General features: G+C 45.4%; 1 protein-coding gene across 1 annotated transcript in view; it reads right to left on the bottom strand.

Annotated features, from left to right (window-relative positions):
- Window positions 1-22,791, bottom strand: part of tmtc1 (transmembrane O-mannosyltransferase targeting cadherins 1) — a 172,180-nt gene that overhangs the window by 131,965 nt on the left and 17,424 nt on the right. The window contains exons 2-4 of the mRNA XM_059652288.1: window positions 22,318-22,495; window positions 5,860-5,933; window positions 3,407-3,583 (exon numbers count right to left, since the gene is read on the bottom strand). Of these exons, the coding sequence (XP_059508271.1) occupies window positions 3,407-3,583; window positions 5,860-5,933; window positions 22,318-22,495 (429 nt within the window). The remainder of the gene's footprint in view (window positions 1-3,406; window positions 3,584-5,859; window positions 5,934-22,317; window positions 22,496-22,791) is intronic.

Raw genomic sequence — 22,791 nt, 5'->3', positions numbered from 1 at the left:
TGAAATGGTTCACCACTAATAGTGGCCAATCTCTGTCCATTAGTGTATGACACACTAAACATGATGTAAGGAACTCCCAGTGGTGGGGAGCTGGGGGGAAACCAGAGGTCAAAAGTCACCTCTTGTTCTCAATTGTGGAAACCCTACCGAGGAACAAGCACAGGATCCCATGTTACAAAGAGCCACCAAACCCCTCTTTACTAATAGGGTTCACATAGCTGAGAGCCACTGGCAGAGCAAGCAGCTACTATAGACATGTTGGTTGGTATGCCATCTTTTGCCTGGCTTCCCATTCATACAAGCAGCAATATCTACCGTGTCAGCAAGGTAACAGAGCACAATTATTCTGACTGTTGCCATACTGGAACTGGAGTAGGACAATCCCACGACACGGCTCGGGTGACAGCATTCAGTCCTAACAGCCGATAACAGAATTTCAATCAAGGAAGCTACTGCCAATCTCATAACTCTGGTTGAACTTGGCTCTTAATGTTTACTTTAATAACTGGCAGGACCAACGCAGCCCTATTGAATGCTGCATTCAGGTGGTGATCCAGGAATCCAGATGAAACTGGGTCATCATGCCCCTTTGATGAATTCATCTGTGACCACCAGCTGGAATTCTTTCGGTTTAGAAAAGAGAAGGTGTCAAGTTTGAAGCTTCCATGCTTACATAGGGAGTTTACAAACTTGATGAGGGCAGATAAAAAGTGGCTTTAAAAAAAGCCTGAAAGAAAGATTAGAAAAGAGCAAATGGGTAAGTCTGAAAGACAGGAAATTGGGTCACTGAAGTTATTCAAAACTGAGTTAGATAAATTTGATCAACAAAGGAGTCAAGGTTTACGGGAGGCTGAGAGAAGAGTGGACTTAAGACCATGACAGAGTAAATTTGAAGCGCTGAATGGCCTACACTTATTTCTATATGGCTCTGGTTCACTAATGACTTTTAGGCAAGGACACTACCATCCTTACCTGGTCTGGCCTACATGTGACTCCAGACCCACAGGAATGTGGTTGCCTCTTAACTGCCCTCTGGGCAATTAGGGATGGGCAATAAACGCTAGGCTAATAAAAACCAAAAGAACTGTGGATGCTGCAAATCAGGAGCAAAAACAGAACAGCTCTGAGGAAGGGTCACTGAACCCAAAACATTAACTCTGACTATCTTTTCTTCACAGACGCTGCCAGACTTGCTGAGCTTTTCCAGCAACTTCTGCTTCATCGAATCCCTACAGTGTGGAAACAGGCCCTTCGGCCCAAGTCCACACCGAACTCCAGAGCAGCCATCCAGACCCATCCCCCTGTAACCCATCTAATCTACACTTCCCAGAACACTACGGGCAATTTGGCATGGCCAATCCACCTACCCTGCACATTTTTGGACTGTGGAAGGAAACCGGAGCACCCGGAGGAAACCCACGCACACACTGGGAGAATGTGCAAACACCCAACAGACAGTTGCCAGAGGCTGGAATCGAACCCGGGTCCCTGGCGCTGTGACGCAGCAGTGCTAACCACTGTGCTGCCCCAAAAGATAGAATTGTAGAATTTGTACAGTGTTGAAGCAGGCCATTCGGCCCATCGAGCCCACACCAACCTTTGGAAGACCATCCCACCCAGGCCCACCCCTCCATTTCTCATGGCCAATCCACCTAACCTGCACGTCTTTGGACTTTAGGAGGAATCCGACACAGACATGGAGAGAATGTACAAACTCCACATGGACAGTTTACCTAAGGGTGGAATCAAACCTGTCTTCAGGGTGCTGTGAGGCAGCAGTGCTCACCACTGAGCCACCGTACCACCCCATGTTGTTGTGAATAAACGCAGGCCTAGCCAGGGACGCCCACATCCAGAGGGTGAATTAAACAAAAAAACTAACTGGACAACCTATAAAAACACTGGTGCTGCAACAGTAGGTCAAAGGCTAGGAATCCTGCAGCACGTGACTCACATTCCGATCCCACCCAATCCCCACCATCCCGCAAAGCCTGTCTACCTTCTGCAAGGCACAAGTCAGGAGCATGATGGAATATTCCCCACATGCCTGGATGGGCAACATTCAAGATGATTGACACCATCCAGGGCAAAGCAGCCCGCTTGACCGGCATCACATATTCAAGCATCTACTCCCCCCATCACCGATCCTCTATAGCTGCAGTGTGCGCTACCTACAAGGAACATTTCTGAAATCCAAACACAGAACCACTTCTATCTGAAAGGACAAGGTTAGCAGATACGCTGGAATCTGCGAGTTCCTCTCCAAGCCACTCACCGTTCTGCCCTGGTGACCATTCTCACCGTTCCTTCACTGTCGCTGGGTCAAAATTCGGGAACTCCATCCTGAATGACACAACTACAGCACCTGATACAAAGCTCACCACCACCTTATCAAAGGCAACTGAGAATCAGCAATTAATGCTGGGCCAGCCAGAAAATCCCACACTCGTTGAACAAATTCTAAAGAAAAAAAATACTTTCTGCTCTAATTTAAATTAAGAAATTAGATGCGATCAATTGTCAGTGGTCAGCACTGTTGTCTCACAGCACCAGGGATCTGGGTTCGATTCCACCCACAGGTGACTGTCTGTGTGGAGTTTGCACGTTCTCCCTGTGTCTACATGAGTTTCGTCCTGGTGCTCCAGTTTCCTCCCAGTCCAAAGTTATGCAGGTTAGGTGGATTGGCCATGTTGAACTGCCCACAGTGTCCAGAGATATTTAGGCTAGGTGGGTTAGCCCTGGGAAATGCAGGGTTACAGGGATAGGGTGGGAAGTCTAGCTGGGATATACATTGGAAGGTCAGGGTGGACTGGATGGGCTGAATGGCCTGCTTTCACACTGTCGGGATTCTATGATCTCTTAGCCACACAGTTGAGTCAATCAGGAGACAGTAAGGACTGCAGATGCTGGAAGCTAGAGTCCATAAATGTGGAGCTTTATATGTAAAGCACAGCAGGGCAGACAGTATCAGAGGAGCAGGGAAGTCAACATTTCAGGCCAAAACCCTTTGTTAGGGCAAAGGGTTTTGGCCAAAAAAAATAACTTCCTGAAGGCTACATAACATTGGAGGCGCAAGGATGGAAGATGATGAACTGGAGAGAGTAGGTTTTTCAACTATCAGTTCCTTGAGGTCCTCCTTGATACCAGAACCAGAAGTAACAAGTGGCATCGTATGTGACAAAGTACATTTCAGCAAATACAAAACAAGTTGCAACTAATGTTCATCAAAAACTAGAAGAGTATTCCTATCCTAACCCCAGTTTACTCTTCAATGTGACAAACATTGGCAAACTCCTTTCTAATAGTTCAACAATAGCACATTTATTTTTGTGAATGAGTGTCTCTTTGAGTTTAAAAAAAAGCTAAGTACTTGCCACAGGTTCATAAGTAACTCATTAAAACTTACATTGGGAGTCTGTTAGAGCACAGAACGAGAAGGTCGTAGATAAGGCACACTCCAAAGACCGTGATGCCCGTCTCTTTAACCAACATTGCACAGGTACCCAGGAACAGGCTTAGCAACAGGAAGAATGGAGAACTGGTTGGAGGGAAACTTTTTCCAATGTAGCTACTGTTCACACTCCTACAAAGAGGAGAAAGATTTTCAAACGCTTGGTGCAACAGTTACATTCATCCACAGCCTCCATCCCAATATTGTACCTTAACAAAACAAAACAAATCCAAAGGTTCTTGGAAAAAGGATGGAAACGGGCTGTTAACAATGAGGCAAGTCCCTGGCTCTTGTTCAGCCATCACTTCTGATTGAAAATGGCCCAATCAAAGTTATGAATCCATGGGACGGCGCGGTGGCTCAATGGTTAGCACTCCTGCCTCTCAGCACCACGAAGACAGGTTCAATTCCACCCTCGGGCGAACTATCTACATGCAGTTTGTACATTCTCCCTGTGTGTGTGGGGGTTTCCTCCTAAAGTCCAAAGATGTGCAGGTTAGGTGGATTGGCCACAAGAAATGCAGCGTTACAGGGATGGATGGGCAGATCTGGGTGGGATGCTCTTCTGAAGGTCGGCGTGGGCTTGGTGGGCTGAATAGCCTGCTTCCACACCGTATGAATTCTATCTTTTCTCTTAACAGGCATTTCTCAACATTTTCCAATGATGGGATTACTTTCTAATTGCATTAATTTTTGTATTAAAGGTGTTTTTTGGGAGAGTTGGGCAAAAACTGCTGTACTAGTAAAAACCTGCAATGTTTGAGTTGTAATACTGGGACTTCGCGTGGACAGCAAGCAGAATAAAATCGATTGTATTATCTTCAGTTGTGATCACTGCACACTCAGAATCAGGTGGGCACCCCAAAATAAAAGAATTGTAATAGTTACAAATCTGCTTTTTGGGTTTGGCAATGCTGTTTCTTACAGCACGTGGATTAGATTAAAAATTTGCCTTTACTTCTTGGTATCCTTTTACATAATGTGGGACTTAGGGTTAATGCTGATGAACTGGATACCACAGTTGTGTATCTCTCCCCACTGAGTAGGACAAACTTATGCACACTGTGGTAAGATCAGGCTTGTTCCACAGCGACAAGGTGAATGATTTTCTATGTAATTTTTAATTAACAGAAGTACAACTACAGCATGAATCAATTTAGTCACACTGTTTCTCATAATGTGGAAAAATAACAACGTATGCCACATTACCCTCCCTATTAACTTGTGATTGAGCACACGACATGAATAAAGCCAACACCTTGCTTAAGGCAGCTTCTCGGTCTCATTGTGACAAGTTGTACTTTGCCATCTTCGGTGGATGGGAGTCAAACCCTTGATCAGGTATGTGCCAGGCATTCAAGCTGACTGCACGCCTCCTAGCTTTCCACTTTTTGTGCAAATGACCCCAAATAGAGCCCACAGAATGAAGTTAGCTTCTACTGGGTGAATGTCACAGGGTTGCTTTCACAGGAGGATGAAGAAAGCGTTTGGTACATTTGTCTTTATTGGTCAGTGCACTGAGTACAGAAGTCAGGATGATATGTTGCAGCTAAGCAGCACATTGGTTGGGCTACTTCGGGAATACTGTGTTCAATTCTGGTCTCCCTGCTATAGGAAAGACGTTGTGAAACTTGAGAGGGTTCAGGAAAGATCTACAAGGATGTTGGAGGGTTTGACTACAGGGAGAAGCTGAATAAGCTGGCGCATTGGAGACTGAGGGGTGACCTTATAGAGATTCATAAGATCATGAGGAGCATGTACAAGGTGAAAAGCCAAGCTCTTTTTCCCCAGGGTAGGGAAGTCCAAAGCTAGAGGGCACAGGATTAAGGTGAGAGGGGAATGATATAAAAGGAACCTGAGGTGCAATATTTTCAAGCAGAGGGTGGTGCGTGTATGGAATGAGCTGCCAGACAAAGTGGAGGAGGCTGGTACAATTACAGCATTTAAAAGGCACTGGAGGGGTACACGAAGAGGAAGGGTTCAGAAGGATATGGGCCAAATGTTGGCAAGTGGTGCTAGATTAAATTTAGGATCTGGTCGGCATGGATGAGTTGGGCCAAAGGGTCTGTTTCTGTCTTGTACATCTCTAAGACTCTAACTATATCCAAGACTTCAAGCTGACAGGAGAAGCAGTTTAATGGCTCATCCCAGCTCCTGTTTGGGTCCAATGGTGTTCCAGTTTTTCCACAGTGACTTGGAGATTTAAATTTTAAAATATTGCAAGTTTGATGTCATAACTGATATAGCATATCATTTAAAACAACTAATCACTCCCAGGATACAGCATTAAAAAGGGAAGCTAAAAGACAAAGCACAAAAACAAGGGGGGGAAAGGCCATTTTAATATTAAAAACCCAACAGTTCTGCAAGTGTTTTGTTAGTACAATGGAAAAAATGATTGTACCCACCTAAGATAGGAGAGAAAAGCCAGTAGGAAGAGGACACAAGCTAATACATCTGCTCGCCCCACAATGCCTGTTACCTGGAAAAACAAGAACCACAGATGTGAGAATACACGCTTAAGATCAAAATATAACAAGAGCGGCCCTCAATCCTTCTCCCAAATCCTCCCACATCCCTCCTGCTAACTAGGGACAGCTTTATGAATAGCTACAGGTTTCCAGAACCTCTTCACTATGAAGCTGGGGGAGTACTAGCAAGGCTACCTGACCATGAGCCCTGTTTTTAAACAGATCCCCACTCTGGAGAGAACAGAGAGAGTCTACAAATGGGCATAGATAGGGATAAATGGTGGACAAAAAGATGGCCAGAGAAGTATAACGTGGGAAAATGTGAGTGCACCCACTTTGCAAGGAAGACAAAAAAGCAGAATATTATTTTAAAGAAGATGGGGAAAAGAGAGCGCGAGAGAGCGTGCACGTGAGAGACTACTGATTGCTGTGGTCTAAAGGGAGCTCAGTGTCTCACAGACAAATCACATCACATTGATATGCAGGTACAGCAAGTAATTAGGAAAGCAAGTAGAGTCTTAGCTTCATTGCAAGAGAAAGGGAGGATGAAAATTGAGAAGTCTTGCCATAACTACACAGGACATCAGTGAAATCACATGTGGAGTGTGCATTTTGGTCTCCTTTACCTGGACATATTCACATTCAAAGCAATTCAGAGAAGGTTTGTGAGGTTGACCTTGGGATGGAGGAGATTTTTTTTTAAAATCAGGAATTCTTGACCAAGTTGGGCTTTTAATCACTGGTTTTTAGATGAATGAGAGATGATCTTACTGGAACAGAAGATTCTGAGCAGACTTGACAGGGCAGTGCTGAGGAGCAGTTTCCCTTTGTGGGAGAATCCAGAACTAGGGGAACACAACTGCTGAATAATGGGTAAGGCCATAAGCTGTAGAAGCAGAAGCACAGGATGTTTGCTCTGCTATTCAGTGATATTATGGCTGATTTGATAATCCTCAAAGGCACTTTCCTGCCTTTTCTCCATAACTTTTCATGCCCTTCCCGATTAAAAATTTGTCTATCCCAACCGTGAATATATTTAAATTACCTTCTTCTATAGCCTTCTGCGGTAAAGAATTCCATTTACTTACTATCCTCAGAGAAGGAATTACTCCTCATCTCTTTCTTTATTTAGGTGACTCCTTATTCTGAAACAATGTCTTCTGGTTCCTAGCTCTCCTGCAAAAGGGAAACATTCTCTCCTCATCTACCTGATCAAGTCCCCTGAGAATCTTGTATGTTTCAAAAAGGACATCGCTGATAATACTGTGCCTTTAAGATTTTATTTTCCTTTATTCATTCAAGAGATGAGGGTATCACTAGGTAGGCATCATTTACTGCCCATCCCTAATTGACCAGAGGGGAGTTAAGAGTCATTGCTGTGGGTCTGGAGTCACATGTAGGCCAAACCAGGTATGGATGGCAGTTTCCTTCCCTGAACGACATTAGTGAGCCAGGTGGGTTTTCCTGACAATCGACAAGGAATTCAGGGTCATCATTTGACTCTTAATTCCAGATATTTGTTGCATTCAAATTCCACCATCTGCCATGGTGGGATTCAAACCCAGGTCCCCAGAACATTACCTGGATCTCTGGGTTAACAGTCCAGCGATAACCCTCTAGGTCATCGCCTCCCCTGACACGAGAGGCATGTTCAGTTCCGGTTTCTCTTGCAGAGGGGTGTTGTCACAGTTGTGCTGAAATATCTACTTCAGACTGGCAGTTAGTAAAGCTTTGGGTTCTCCCAGGGTGTCTTTTTTTTCAAGTAATGCAAAAGAATCACAACTTGATGGGGCCAGGTTCACACAGGCCCAGAAGACTTTGGTTTGGTTTCTAGTTAATTGAGTAGGTTTTTGCTGGTTGCCAGAGCTGAAAGCTCGAGATATCTGCTGCTAGAGGGAACTCTCAGAGAGGCTTCCTCTTAAAAATCAAAAGGAGCAAAGTGCTTCCCTTGGTATTTCTTTCAACTAGACTGGAGAGAGATTGTGCCGGAGAATAAAAGCCGTGTTGCTGAAGCGCCTTTGTCAAGAGTGTGTGGGTGTTGAGGTCGGTTGGCTCGCTGAGCTGGTTTGCTGTTCCGCAGACGTTTCATTACTGTGCCGGGTAACATCCTCAGTGCAGTCTCTGTTGAAGCGTCAGTGTGTTTTCCCGTCTGGCTTTTAAACTCTGGGGTCCGTTGCGATGGATTGCCTCATTCCAGGTTTCCTCCATAGTGGAATGCATGCAGGGTCTATGAACACCAATTGGCTACAAAAAGACACAACCAATACTCTCTGATCTCAATCTACACAGACAAGGAGAACCATGACTTCAACTGGGACAACACCAGGATCCTGGGGCAGGCCAGGTAGAGACAATCGCGAGAATTCCTGGAAGCATGGCACTCAACGAAGCATGCTATCAATAAACACATTGAACTCGACTCCATATACATTGCACTACAAAGGAAACCCAAAATGAGGCAATCGGACCCCAGAGTTTAAAAACCAGGCGGGAAAACACACTGACGCTTCATCAGAGGTGGTTACCAAGCACGGTAACGAAACGCCTGTGGAACAGCAAACCAGCTCGGCGAGCCAACCAACCTCAACACCCACAACGCGAGCTACAGATCTCCTCCAAAACTTTTGTGTGTTTATGGGATGCTGTCTATATTGGAACAGTTGGTGATTAGTGGTTAAATAATATATCACCTTGTTAAGTAACACATGCCTTTTCATAATATATTAAAGTTGGGGTCTAAACTATCTCCACAATGCACTTTGGGGAGGCCTAATCTGGTCCACAACATACCTCTGACTTCACATACAAAATGGAGATGTGTTGCAATGGGTATGAGAGCTTGAGAGGGTCTAAAAGGGTTCATTCAGTGCATTCAGCATCATGCACTATGATGATGGGAGGGGAACATGGACAGGGGGTAAAGTAGGATCTAATTGGCCTATTGGCAGGCAGGGTCTCTATACCACCCACCTGCTGGCAAAACTAGTGTGGGGGCAGCAGACAGCTAAAAAGGTGTACACGTCTCTTCCTTCTTCATAGTGGTAGGGTTGTAAAAATCCATAACCAGGTCTGGCTAATTGTTTACTAACACTTAGGAATCGCTGTCACTAGCTCGGGCCAGCATGTGTGCTTGTCCATAGTTGCCCTTCAGAAGGTGGTGATGAGCTACTTTCTCAAACCGCTGCTGTCCATTTGCTGAAGTAGACCCACAAGGCCCTTAGGGAGAGTGTTCCAGCATTCTGAGCCAGCGACACCAAAGTAACAGTGATACGTTTCCGAGTCAGGATAGTCAGTGGCTTGGGGAGGAACTGACAGATGGTGTCCCCACGTATCTATTGCCCTTGTCCTTCTACATTGTCGCAGTCATGGGTTTGGAATGTGCTGAATAAGGAGGCAAACTGAAGCCAGACTAGTTCTGAGATAAGGCACATTGCCGGACATGCAATCTTATTAGGTCAGTGAGACACGGCTTGAGACAGAGTACCAGTGCAACGACTCAAACTCAAAAAATAGTTGCTACTTTTCCAAACAATGTTAATTTTTGTTTGTCTTGACATATCGCCTCACATCACCATGTCTCGCATCTTTCCTGATGAAAGAAGGCTTCATGAGACACAAAGGCATAGGGAATAATGTATATGAGTGAAATGTTAGGCTGCTTGAGAAATAGTTTTGATAAATGGATGTTAAAATGGGTCAGGAATCACTTGCAGGAGCTGAGCAATGTTAACACAGTCTGCATATCTAATTTAATTCCATTCAGGCATCAGAAAGCACTCACATGAAGTGCTACAGCAAAAAAAAAGGATCAATTTCTGCTACTTGCTGCACTGATAAATTAATTATGACTGCTGCTCTTGCAGAGCATAAAAATGTTCTTTCCTGGCTGCAGTTCAGATTGCTTGGAGACTGTAGTTTCTTGGGAAAAATTTAGACAGCAAATATCAAAGGCCTGAAAAGGAGACGTTCAGCCTTGCTGTCTAATTTTCAATGCACTAACGTATGGGAATAAAGTGGATATTAGGAAACTGTGAGATTGCGGCTGTGTCCCTGATGATGTTAAATACCGATGGTATTAATCTACACCAGTCTATCAATCTTCCGTCTGGACAAAGATCACTCATCTGAGCTGGGTTAGCCTCTTAAGTGTTAAACTCGGCACAACACTGACAGTGTAAGAGACTACTCTTTCCTATAACTATAAACCTGCAGATGTTGGACTACCGTAACTGATAAACAGGGAAGGTTTAGAGTCATAGCATCATGGAAGTAACCACTGCAGCCCCACTTGACCATGCCAACCAGGTTTCTCAAACAGAACCAGTTCCATTTGCCTGCATTTGGCCCACATGCCTCTCAACCATTCCTATAAGCGAGGTGATACATTTTGGACGATCAAATTCAAGGGCGAACTATACAGTAAATGGAAACGTCCTCGGGAAAATTGATGAACAGAGAGATCTGGGTGTTCGGGTCCATTGTTCCCTGAAGGTGACAACGCAGGTCAATAGGGTGGTCAAAAGGCATATGGCATGCTTTCCTTCATTGGGCGGGGTATTGAGTACAAGAGTTGGCAGGTCATGTTGCAGTTGTATAAGAATTTGGTTCGGCCACATTTGGAGTACTGTGTGCCATTCTGGTCACCACATTACCAAAAGGATGTGGATGCTTTGGAGAGGGTGCAGAGGAGGTTCACCAGGATGTTGCCTGGTATGGAGGGTGCTAGCTATGAAGAGAGGTTGAGTAGAATAGGATTATATTCATTAGAAAGATGGAGATTGAGGGGGGACCTGATTGAGGTCTACAAAATCACTAGGGGTATAGACAGGGTGGATAGCAAAAAGCTTTTTCCCCCAGAGTGAGGACTCAATTACTAGGGGTCATGAGTTCAAAGTGAGAGGAGGAAAGTTTAAGGGAGATACGCGTGGAAAGTTCTTTACACAGAGGGTGGTGGGTGCCTGGAACGCGTTGCCAGCGGAGGTGGTAGACGCAGACACGTTAGTGTCTTTTAAGATATATTTGGACAGGTACATGGATGGGCAGGGAGCAAATGGACACAGACCGTTAGAAAATAGATGACAGATTAGACAGAGGATCTTGATCGGCGCAGGCTTGGAGGGCTGAAGGGCCTGTTCCTGCGCTGTAATTTTCTTTGTTCTTTGTACATACACACCTGTACAAGTGTCTTTTGAATGTTGTAACTGAACCTGTCTCTACCAGTTCTTCTGGCGGCTCGTTCCACATACACACCTCTCAGGTCCCTTTTAAACTTTACCCCTCTCACCTCAAACCTGTGCCCTCTAGTACTGAACTCCCCTAGCCTGGGGAAAAGACCTGGGCTATTCACTTTATCTATGTCCCTCAAAAGGTTGCTCCTCAAACTCGTACACTCCAGGGAAAAAAAAATGTCTCAGCCTGTCCAGCCTTTCCTCATAACTCAAAACCTCCAGCCCCCGTAAAATACTCGTAAATCTTTTTTTGCACCCTTTCCAGTTTAGTAACTTTTTTTCCTATAAACGGGGCAACTTGAATGGGATGCAGAGACAATGGGAACTGCAGATGCTGGAGAATCCAAGATCACAAAGTTTGGAGCTGGATGAACACAGCAGGCCAAGCAGCATCTCAGGAGCACAAAAGCTGACGTTTCGGGCCTAGACTCTCTGATTAACGGTCTAGGCCCGAAAAGTCAGCTTTTGTGCCCCTGAGATGCTGCTTGGCCTGCTGTGTTCATCCAGCCTCACACTTTGTTAGCTAGAATGGGATGCAGTTCTCCAAATGTGGCCTGAGCAATGTACAGCTGTCACAACTTGTTTACAGCCTGTAAAACAAGCATTGTATTTTGGTGAGCCGAGAATTACAACATTGTTTTCAGAAGCAAAATCAAAGAGAGCAGTCAAAGTTGAATGGGCCCTGAGAAACTGACGAGCTGAAGAAATTCTGCTTGGTAACCGTCCTCTGCTGCAGTGTGTTAAACTAAAACAAAGGCAGTAAATAGCAACAGCAGGCAAGTATGAAAACATCCAGAGCCCACAGACAGCATATCTCTCCCTGTGTCTGCGAAAAAGACAAAAAAAACCCCAGAGAGGTTGAAAGAAATAATTTATATAAGAAAACACCAATGTTCACCTGATGAACCATGGAATCATGGGAAAACCATCATACAGAATACAACATCTCACTAGCACAACAAAATCAAAAGAAGTGGGAGAGAAAAAGGACTTCACACCTGTGGTCAGGACTTTTGATCTCGGAATTAAACTTGGATTTCGGAATTTTATTTATCCTGTCTATATTCACTTCTGTAAGCCATTTGCCTTTTGTCTGTCTTTATCACAACTGAGCGCACGTATGTTTCAGGTTTTGAAGGGGGAAGAGTTTAAATTGTATAAACTGGATCTTTTTTACACAATTATGTTAAAGTCAAGTGTGTCACAATAAATAGTTATTATTACCGTTACTAAAAGAACTCGATGTGGTTAGCCACAGTCCTGAGTAACAGTCAGTCAGGTTAATTGGGTTTTCATGATATTATTGGGAGTTTTCAACATTTCTACATTTGGTGATAGCTTGTGGGACACTGGTGCATGATTACTGATGTATTTCCAGACAAATCATGATAACACCAAAGTCAGACTTGTTCTGAATTCTTAGTGTCTCTTACTGAAAGGTGCACTGGTACTGCATGGGTAAAGGGTTAGTTGCAACTGTCTATATGATTCCCGAAATTGTTAACACCCCTTCTCGACTTACATAGAACATAGAACAGTACAGCATCTTCTGCCCATGATGTTGTGCTGATCTTTTACCCTAAACCTAAGGTCTATCTAACCTCCACCCCTACCTCATACTATCGTCCATGTGCCTATCTAATTGCTGCTTAAATGCCCCTATAGAGGCCGACTCCACGACCCTCTCTGGCAATGAATCCCACGCCCTGACCACTCTCTGAGTAAAGAACGTACCGCTGACGTCTTCCCGATATCTACCTCCTTTCACTTTAAAACTATGTCCCATCGTAATGGCTACCTCCACTCTAGGAAAAAGTCTCTGGCTGTCCACTCTATCTATACCTCTGATCATTGTGTACACCTCTATTAAGTCACCTCTCATCTTTCGTCTTTCTAAAGAGAAAAGCCCTAGCTCTCTCAACCTTTCCTTGTAAGACCTTCCCTCCATTCCAGGCAACATCCCGGTAAATCTCCACCACACCTTTTCCAACGCTTCCACATCTTTCCTGTAATGAGACGACCAGAACTGGACACAATATTCCAGATGTAGCCGAACCAGGCTTTTGTATAGCTGGAGCATAACTTCATGGCTCTTGAACTCAGTCCCTCTATTAATGAAAGCTAACACCCCACATGCCTTAACAACTCTATCCACCTGGGTGGCAGCTTTCAGGGAACTGTGAACATAAGCCACAAGATCCCTCTGCTCCTCCACACTGCCAAGAATCTTTGTTAACCCTGTATTTTGCTTTCAAGTTTATCCTTCCAAAATGAATCACCTCACTTTTCAAGCTTAAACTCCACCTGCCACTTCTCAACCCAACTCTGCATCCTATCAATGTCCCTTTGTAACCTACAACAGCCCTTCGCACTGTCCACAACTCAACCCACCTTCATATCATCGAACTTACTTATCCACCCTTCCACTCCTACATCCAAATCATTTACAGAATCACAAATAGAATAGGGCCCGGAACAGATCCTTGTGGTACACCACGTGAGAATTACATAGGATGTACATCTCTTGGGCAGGTTGGATACACATAGAAGACCCGTCAGGACAAAGTAACCATAGTTACCAAGAATTTTCAGTTGCAAGGGGTAATTGATCACTGGGCTGTCGCTTATATTTGTCAGTTACGTGAGTATGTGGCTTTGGTGGTTGACTTATATCAAGGTCCAATGACCAAGATCCTCCATGTGGTTCTGTATAGATGAGCTATAAGGGTTGCTGAGTCTCAAAAAGTTCAGCCATGACCTTAGTAAATGGCGGGGCAGGCTCGAGGGGCCTGATGGCCTCCTCCTGCTCCTAGTTCGTAATGATCTTACGTTCTTATATTCGCAAACTGTGTAGACATTAGTCATGACCCCCAAACAGCATTGGAGAGGAGGGGGACCTCTCCTCTGAGATAATGTTCTACATCTAATTATCTGGCCTTGTTTGTTTCTCAGGCTCAGGATCGTCTGTCTCTTCACGATTATTTAGAAAGGTCATGCACAGGGTCACGACTGCAAACTGACTCGGGGTGGGGCTGGCAGACCTGCCACATCTCTCTGCTGTCCATCGCTGGTGGCTTCCCAGTACAGGGGCTGACCACGATGTCCCAGCTAGTACATAACTGAGTCTGTACACAGGGAAACTAGAAGAGAGGTGGTCGCACATCCACAAGCAAGTGTGCACGCGCAGGCATGGTCACGCATGCGAGTATGCATTGGATGAGGTTGAGAAGGGGCGTGTGTGAAATTGAGTGAGACAGATAGAGATGCACAGAATGTGTGTGTGCGTGTGAGAGAGGCACAGAGACAGTGAGAGAGACGAGAGAGTGGGAAGAGAGAGAGTGAAAGACAGAGGAAGAGAAAGAAACAGAATGGAAACAAGTATAAGAGCATGCATTTGCTCATTGAGTCTTCTGTTACCGTGGAAGTTGGCTGAAACGTCAGTAGCCAGTAACTGTCACACATTATGTTTACACTTATTCAGAAGCATTCCACTTTGGTCATGAAGCCTGGCCCTATACTGGGGGGAGCACATCTCCACATTCAGCTTGGTTATTTATCTTGTGAATTAAATTCATTTAATCTTAAAGCTGCATGGCAAAATCCCCGAGTAGCTGGAGCCTCAGGGACTGAATGAATGTTGTTTTGTCTCATTTGAAATCCTCAGTTCAAACTTAAAAATGTATTTGATCTGTCTCACATTAACATCCGTGCTGTCAAGATAGCCGTTAGGCATCCTTGATGTGATATTGCTATAGATCAGCCATGCTGAATGCAAACGGGAAAGTCAAGGGTATCCGGTGTTTCCTAGACAAGGGCTAGGAGCTGGAGTCACTCAGTCGATGTAAATGAACTGGTGAGCACATAAAAATAACATTTTCTACAAAGTACTTCACAAGCGGAGACTCTCTCATTTGTAGGATGCATCACATGTTAGAAAACATGGAGGTCTACAGCACAGAAAAATGTGCTTCAGCCCATCATCTCAGCACTGGTCAAAGAGCAGCAGTCAACAATTCAAACTCCATTTTCCACCACTGGACTCAAAGCCTTGAACGGCCTCGGCATCCCAAGTGCAGATATTGATGTACGACAAGCTTTAATCCTGCCGCATTGGGTCATTGTTGATTTCTTTCTGTCAACATGTGGAGTCACGTTTATTGGTAAGTCTTCAGGGAAAACAGTGTGGGCAGCACCAATGTAGCCTGTCGGGCATGAACCAGATCACCAAAAGTTGGTTTCCAGATAATATAGGCAGAGAAACAGAAACCCCTTGAGCCTGTATCTCAATTTTATGACCTGCCTTGGATGTATCTGCTTTAGTACCCTGACCTAGGTCAGTCTTTTATTTTCTTTTCAACACCCATGCGGCCAAAGAACCAGTCGCAGGCACAGCCCCTCTGCAGGCAATAACTATGTGAACGAAATGGTGAAGGGGAGGGTGAGGATTAAATCAAAATAGAACTGGAGGGCAAAACGACACACACCACACCATGGGGTGCCCACCTCTCCCGCAAAACGGCAGGTTTTGGGAGACACTACTTGCTACTTCTCCAGGGACACCGAGGCACAAGTATAGCCACAGAAAAAGAGGTAGGCAGTCAGCCATAATGAACCCCTCCATAGACCGCCGCCTGGACAGGCCCAGGAGCAGATCCACCAGGAGATCCCCTGACCCGCCCGCTCCCCTCTGCACCCGGGGCCCAAAAATCTGGAGCGTGGGGCTGAAGTGCAACCAAAAGGGAAGGTTCTGAAGATAACCGAAAAAACAGTGCAAATGCCCACGGCCCAATATACCCACAGTCCATGGACGGCACAACACCGCAAAACAGAGAGTTTGGGCTAGGAATCCGTGAACCACTACAACCTGCAGTTGCACGTGCGACACCCTCCATCGCAGATCCCTGAGTGAAGGAGGGAGGCCTCCCGCATAGAGAGCCCTCCACTGGGGATCCCCGCCACCCAGTGGCCAATGGGCATGTTGAGGCATGGCCGGGCGGTAGTCGAAGGAGGAGGAGATTCCTTTTCAGGGACTAGACTCAAATTGTGGCAGAGGACTGGAATTGTAGATGGTGTGCCCCAGCATTCTGTGCAGGGCCTGTCATTTCACACCTTTAAAAAGATGCAGAATTAAAATTCCAGAGGCCGCTCAGGTCGTGGGGCATGGGCTGTGGGGGCCGGGGGAAGGGAGGGGGCTTGGTGGGTGGGATGTCTCCCAGGTCAGTCTTCACTGTTTGAATTGACCCAGAATCCACAGCACCTTGACTGGGGGGAGGCGGGGCTGGGGGGCATGGAGGAACTTGGAGAGCTGAAGTGTTCTAATTTGTCTGTCATCTGCATTACTGACTTTATCTTAACACAGGGTGCAATTTAAATTTGCCTGTCCCAGATAATTCTGTCGGTAAACTTGCGTTTCAAGTCACAGAGGGATTTCCTCTTTCGGGACTAGACTCAAATTGTAACAGAGAAACTAGCAGAGGATTGGGGTTGGTTGTGGGGGCGGGGGGCGTGCTAGGCCTGTTGGTGAGGAGTGGAAGAGATAATGGCATGACTTCACTGTCTCACAAGAAAAGGAGCTAAATGGACGTGTTTTAACTGCCGTTCTCTTGACATACAAATGGACGTGGCAATTTTATTGCAAGCTCCTGCCAGAAGCAAGCAGTTTCTCTTCTGAGCTGAGCCTAACTCCCTTGTCTAGCACTCTGTTCACAGCAGTTTATTTCAGAGTCAGCACCATTGCCAGTGAGAAGATTGAAAACACATTGGCAGAAGCCATCCTTCCTTTATTATCTTTCGAAGCCTCTACCTCAGCAATGCTCTTCCTATTGGCTGCTGCTAGGCACACTGCCTTGGTCAGGTGTGGGGAGGGTCACCTCTTCAATACAAAAGGTCCATCTCAAGGTGAATCCTGCCCACGTACAAACACTGCACCACGTTACACTCAGCAAGCCATCTGGAATTGTAGGATTTAACTCCTCAAAGTCTCTCCTTGTTCACAGAGGTTCATCTGTTCTCTGTCAGCTTCCAATTTCAGCTCACCCGAACCTCCAGGGCTCCTCGCTATTCATTTTAAATCTCCGCCTTTAAACGTTTGACTGAGTCACTGCGTTTCTCACAAAACAACTGATGTTTAATTCAACATGCAATTCCCTGCAGGTCCTGAAATTCATTCCAACTAGCTTGCTCAGTTCCAGTCCAGTTCGAAACAGCAAAGGCAGAGAAATAAGGGCAGGCTCCACAGATCTGTTTGTTCCCAGAGTTACATTTGGATATAATTAATACAAAAATTATGATGAAAGAATTATAAATAAAGTGTGTGCATGTTTCTTTTTTACATGATAAATTTGACATCTGTAATTTTTGAGGAACATTTCAAGAGAAACGAAGTTGCAGCTCATGCAGTTGAATAGCATGTCATCCCTTGGCTCAGTCATAGCACACTCACTCCCAAGTCAAGGCAGTAGTGGGTTTAGGGCTTGAAGACAGACATTTCAGTGCAGCACACAGGCAGTGCTACATTGTCAGACATGGTCTTATGGCCACCTTTCAAATGAGACATTAAACCCAAGTCAGTGCTCTCAGACAGGCAATAAGGGCTCCACTGTGCCATTACAAACAGTCACTGTGCAGTCTATCCTGCAGCTACTCCCTGCTTCTACTCCCCCACCTTATCCTCTATCAATCCACATTCCAAAACAGATTACCTCTGTGTCCCAACATCTCAACAGAGATTGAGGAGTCAATGGCCTAGTAGTATTATCGTTGGACTGTTAATCCAGAGATCCAGATAATGTTTTGGGGACCCAGGTTCGAATCCTGCCATGGCAGAGGGTGGAATTTGAATTCAATAAATATCTGGAATCAACAGCCTAATGATGACCGTGAATCTGTTGTCAATTGTTGGGAAAACCCATCTGGATCATGAATGTCCTTCAGGGAAGGAAACTACCATTCTTACCTGGGTCTAGCCTACATGTGACTCCAGGCCCACTGCAATGTGGCTGACTCTTAAGTGCCCTCTGGGCAATTGGGGATGGGCAATAACTGCTGCCTGGCCAGTGACACCCTCATTCCTTGAATGGATAAAGCAAAATTATGCTTCCAAAGAATCTTATTAGCTACTTGCTGCTTTAGCTCATCCTGACAATGTCAAAAGCTCTACAGCAATTCACATTCTTCATTTCTCATGCTGCTCCACGACTACTGCTTACTGTCAACTGTACCGCCAACCTCCAGCGGACCACCACAGACAAGCTGGTCCTTTTTTTTAAACCCGGCTGTCCTCTTCCATCTCAATCCTCTGGGAAAGCATGAAGCCTCTTTTGGAGCTATATTAAGAGAAAAAGGATGGCTAGGGAGGGAATAGGTCCTCTTACAGATCAGCATGGCTGTCTATGCGTGGAGCTACAGGAGGCGGGGGAGATCTTTCATGAATATTTCTCCACAGTGCTTACTGAGGAGAGAATCATGGATGCTATGGAAATAAGCGAAACAAGTGGGGATGTTTTGCACCGCATACTCGTTACACACAAGATGTTTGCAGCCTTAAAGTGCACTAAGGTGGACAAATCCCCTGGGCCTGATAGAGTCCATCCTCAGACATTGTGGGAGGCTAGGGAAGAAATTGCAAAGGCCCTTCCAGACATTTTTGCTTCATCTTTAGTCACCGGTGAAGTTCCAGAAGACTGGAGGGTGGCTAATCTTGCTCCATTGTTTAAGAAAGGTAGCAAAGACAAGCCAGGGAACTACAGGCCAGTGAGCCTGACATCGGTGGTAGACAAATTATTGGAGAGGATACTGAGGGACAAGATCGACCAACTCTGGAATAATCATGGTCCGATTAGGGATAGTCAGCATGGATTTGTATGCCGGAAGTCACATCTGACAAATCTTTTAGAGTTTTTCAAAGAGGTAACCGAGAGGATAGAGGGTAGGGCAATGGACTTTAGTAAGGCATTTGACAAAGACCCGCATGGCAGGCTAGTCCTGAAAGTTGCATTGCATGAGATCCAGGGAGAGCTAGCTAATTATAATTCAAAACTGGCTCGATGGTAGGAAGCAGAGGGTGATAGTTAAAGGTTGTTTCTCAGATTGGAGGCCTGTGACTCATGGTGTGCCACAGGGGTCGGTGCTGGGACCTTGGTTATTTTCATAAACGATCTGGATGTGAATGTACAAGGCATCATTCGTAAGTTTGCAGATGATTAAAAATGAGGAGGTATCATTGATAGCAAGGCTACAACAAATTACAGAGGGATCTTGATCAGATGGGGAAGGAGCCCGAGGCTTGGCAAATGCCATTCAATACAGGTAAGTGTAAGGTATTGAACTTTGCAAATTTAAACCAAGGTAGGACTTATACAGTAAATAGTAAGGTTCTGAGGAGAGTTGTGGAACAGAGGGACCTAACAGTACAAGTGCACAGTTCATTGAAAGCAGTGTTACAGGTAGAGAGGGTAGTGAAGAAGGCATTTAGCATGCTGGTCTGAACTGGTCGAGGCATTGAGTAGAAGAGTTGGGACGTTATGCTACAGTTGTATAATAAGTCATTGGTGAAGCTGCATTTGGACTATTGTGTACTTGGAGTTTTGGTCACCCTGTTATGGGAAAGACAGAGTTTATCTGGAAAGTATGTAAAGATGATTTAAGAGGATGTTGCCATGACTAGTGAGCCTGAGAGGTTGGCCAGGAAAGGACTTTATCCCTTGAGATGTAGGAGAATGAGGGGTGACCTTACTGAGGTGTTTAAAATCATGAGGGGCATAGATAGGATGAATGCATATAGTCTTTTTTCCAAGGATGGGGAATTGGCAACTAGAGGTCATGGGTTTAAGGTGAGAGGGGAAAGATTTAAGGAGGACCTGAGGGGCAGCTTTTTCATGCAGACTGGTGTCTCTATGGACTCCTCAGATACTGAAGCAGTCCATGTTCACATGCAACAAGATCTGGACAATATCCAGGCTTGGGCAGACAAGTGGCAAGTGACATTCGTGCCACACAAATGCCAGGCTATGACCATCACCATCACCAATAAGGGACAATCTAACCATTACCACTTGACATTCAATGGTGTTACCATCACTGAACTCCCCACTATCAAAATCCTGGGGGTTACCATTGACCAGAAACTCAACTGGACTCACCGCATTAACAGAGTGGCTACAACAGCAGGCCAGAAGCTAGGAATACTGCAGCAAGCAACGCACCTCCTGACTCCTCAAAGCCAGCCCACCATCTACAAGGCACAAGTCAGGAGTGTGAAGGAATGCTCCCCACTTGCCTGGATGAGCACAGCCCCAATAACATTCAAGAAGCTTGACACTATCCTGGACAAAGCGGCCCGTTTGACTGGCATCACATCCACAAACATTCACTCCCTTCAACACCGACACTCAGTAGCAGCCGTGTGTACTATCTACAAGATGCACTGCAGAAATTCACCAAAGATCCTCAGACAGCACCTTCCAAGCCACAACCGCTTGCATCTAGAAGGACAAGGGCAGCAGCTATACAGGAACACCACCACATCCAAGTTCCTCTCCAAGTCACTCACCATCCTGACTTGGAAATATATCGCCGTTCCTTCACTGTCACTGGGTCAACATCCTGGAATTCCCTCCCTCATGGCATTGTGGGTCAACCCACAGCAGGAGTACTGCTGCGGTTCAAGAAGGCAACTCACTACTACCTTCTCAAGGGCAACTAGGAATGGGCAATAAATTCTGGCCAGCCAGCGACACCCACATCCCACAAAATGAATAAAAAAGGAATGGGCTGCCAGAGAAAGCAGTTGAGGCAGGTACAATAGCAACATTTAAAAAAACCTTTGGATAGATACATGGATGGAAAGGTTTTAAGAGGGAAATGGACCAAATGCAGGCAACTGGAACTGGCTGAGTGGACACCACGGTCAGTTTGAACCATTTTGGGCCAAAGGGCCTGTTTCCATGCTGTAGTATGTCATGACTCTACTGTATCCAGTTGTCATCTTCCCCGATATAGGAAGGATATTACTAAGGTGAGGAGGGTTCAGAAGACATTTACCAGGATGTTGCCTGGGTATGGAAAGTTTGAGTTTTTAAGGACAGGCAAGATAGGCCGGGACTGTTTTCACTGGTGCCTAGGAGGTTGACAGGTGACTTTACTGAAGTTTATAAAATCATGAGATGTACAGAGAAGGTGAATGGCGAGTGCCTTTTCCCGGGTTGGGGTATTTCAAGACTGGGGGGATAGTTTTACAGTGAGAGGAAAAAGATTCACAAAGGACATGAGGGGCAACGTTTTCTTTTTACACAGGGTGGTATGTGCATGGTGTGAACTTCCTGAGGAAGTGGTGAATGCAGGTACAATGTTTTAAAGACATTCAGATAAGTTCATGAATAAGAAAGGTTTGGAGGGATATGCACCAAACGTTGGCAGGTGGGACTAGTTTAGTTTGGGATTATGGTCAACATGAACGAGTTGGACCGAAGGGAACATTTCCAACTACTATGCCTCTCTGAGCCTATGACTCAAAAGCAGGGCAACATAGTGTCCCTCTAACCACCATCTACGATCCTATTATGGACCACACGAGGAAGGTCCCTCATATTTCCAACATGTGAAGTACCTAAACTATTTAACCCTACATTTAACTGAACAAATTTCATGTTTTCTGTTTCTATTTTCTTAGCTTAATTTGAAGTACAGCTGAATGGCCGTCAAGATTAAGCAGTACTGGGAGAACGAAGGCGTAGGCATTTGTACGTGAATGAATGAGGCAGGGTGGGGTTGCTTATGATCCACCACAGCCCTTTATAATATTACTTTGTCTCACAACATCTCCTCACCTTTCCACCTCTGCCTTGTTCGTGAGCTCTCAAAATTCCCCTTTATGCTAGCACATACAACTCACCTCAACCTCTCCAGGAGCAGTGAATAGTAGATTCCCACCAGCCTGCGTAAAGATATTTCTCCCAGACTTAACGGCCATGGGAAAATGCTGAAAGCATGGGGAGGTATGCGGCGAGGGGGACAAAACACAAAACTAGATTGCTCTACGAGGAAGGAAGTAGTACAAACACAACCTTTCTGTCCTGCTAACTTTAATGGACCTATTAAGGCAGGGATGGGCAGAACATTTGCACTGGATCCACACCGTTAGTCCCGAAACAATTATTCAGCTACTTACAGCTTCAGTGTGAATGGGGTGTACGGCGAAGAGAACAGCAACTAAGAACGCCTGGCGCCGGTCTCGGAACACGGCTGTGTCACATGTGTAGAGCAACAATGAGGTCACGGTGCAGTGCAAGCCTAGATTGACCATGTGGAAGTACAATGGAGTCATACCACCCAGCAGGATGTTCAACCTGGATAAAATGTGCATGCAAAGCAAAAGAAACAAAACCTCATTAGTGCATTGAATCGCATTGTTTTCTACAGTACAGCAAAACTTCCTTTGGCCCAACTGATCTATGCTTACATTTGTGCCTCCTCGCATACCATATCCTATCAACATTCCCCCATTTATTTACAGTTTCTCCTTAAAAGCATCTCTCGTGCTACTCAGCTTGACTATCCTGTGACGTAGGGGCTGATACATCCTCATCACAATCTGGCTAAAGGTTTACTGCCTGCCGAGTTATTCTCCCTGTTCTCACTCACT

The sequence above is a fragment of the Stegostoma tigrinum genome, chromosome 18 (assembly GCF_030684315.1).
Source record: "Stegostoma tigrinum isolate sSteTig4 chromosome 18, sSteTig4.hap1, whole genome shotgun sequence".
In the NCBI taxonomy this organism is placed as follows: domain Eukaryota; kingdom Metazoa; phylum Chordata; class Chondrichthyes; order Orectolobiformes; family Stegostomatidae; genus Stegostoma; species Stegostoma tigrinum.
This window is presented reverse-complemented; position numbering and strand designations above follow the sequence as displayed.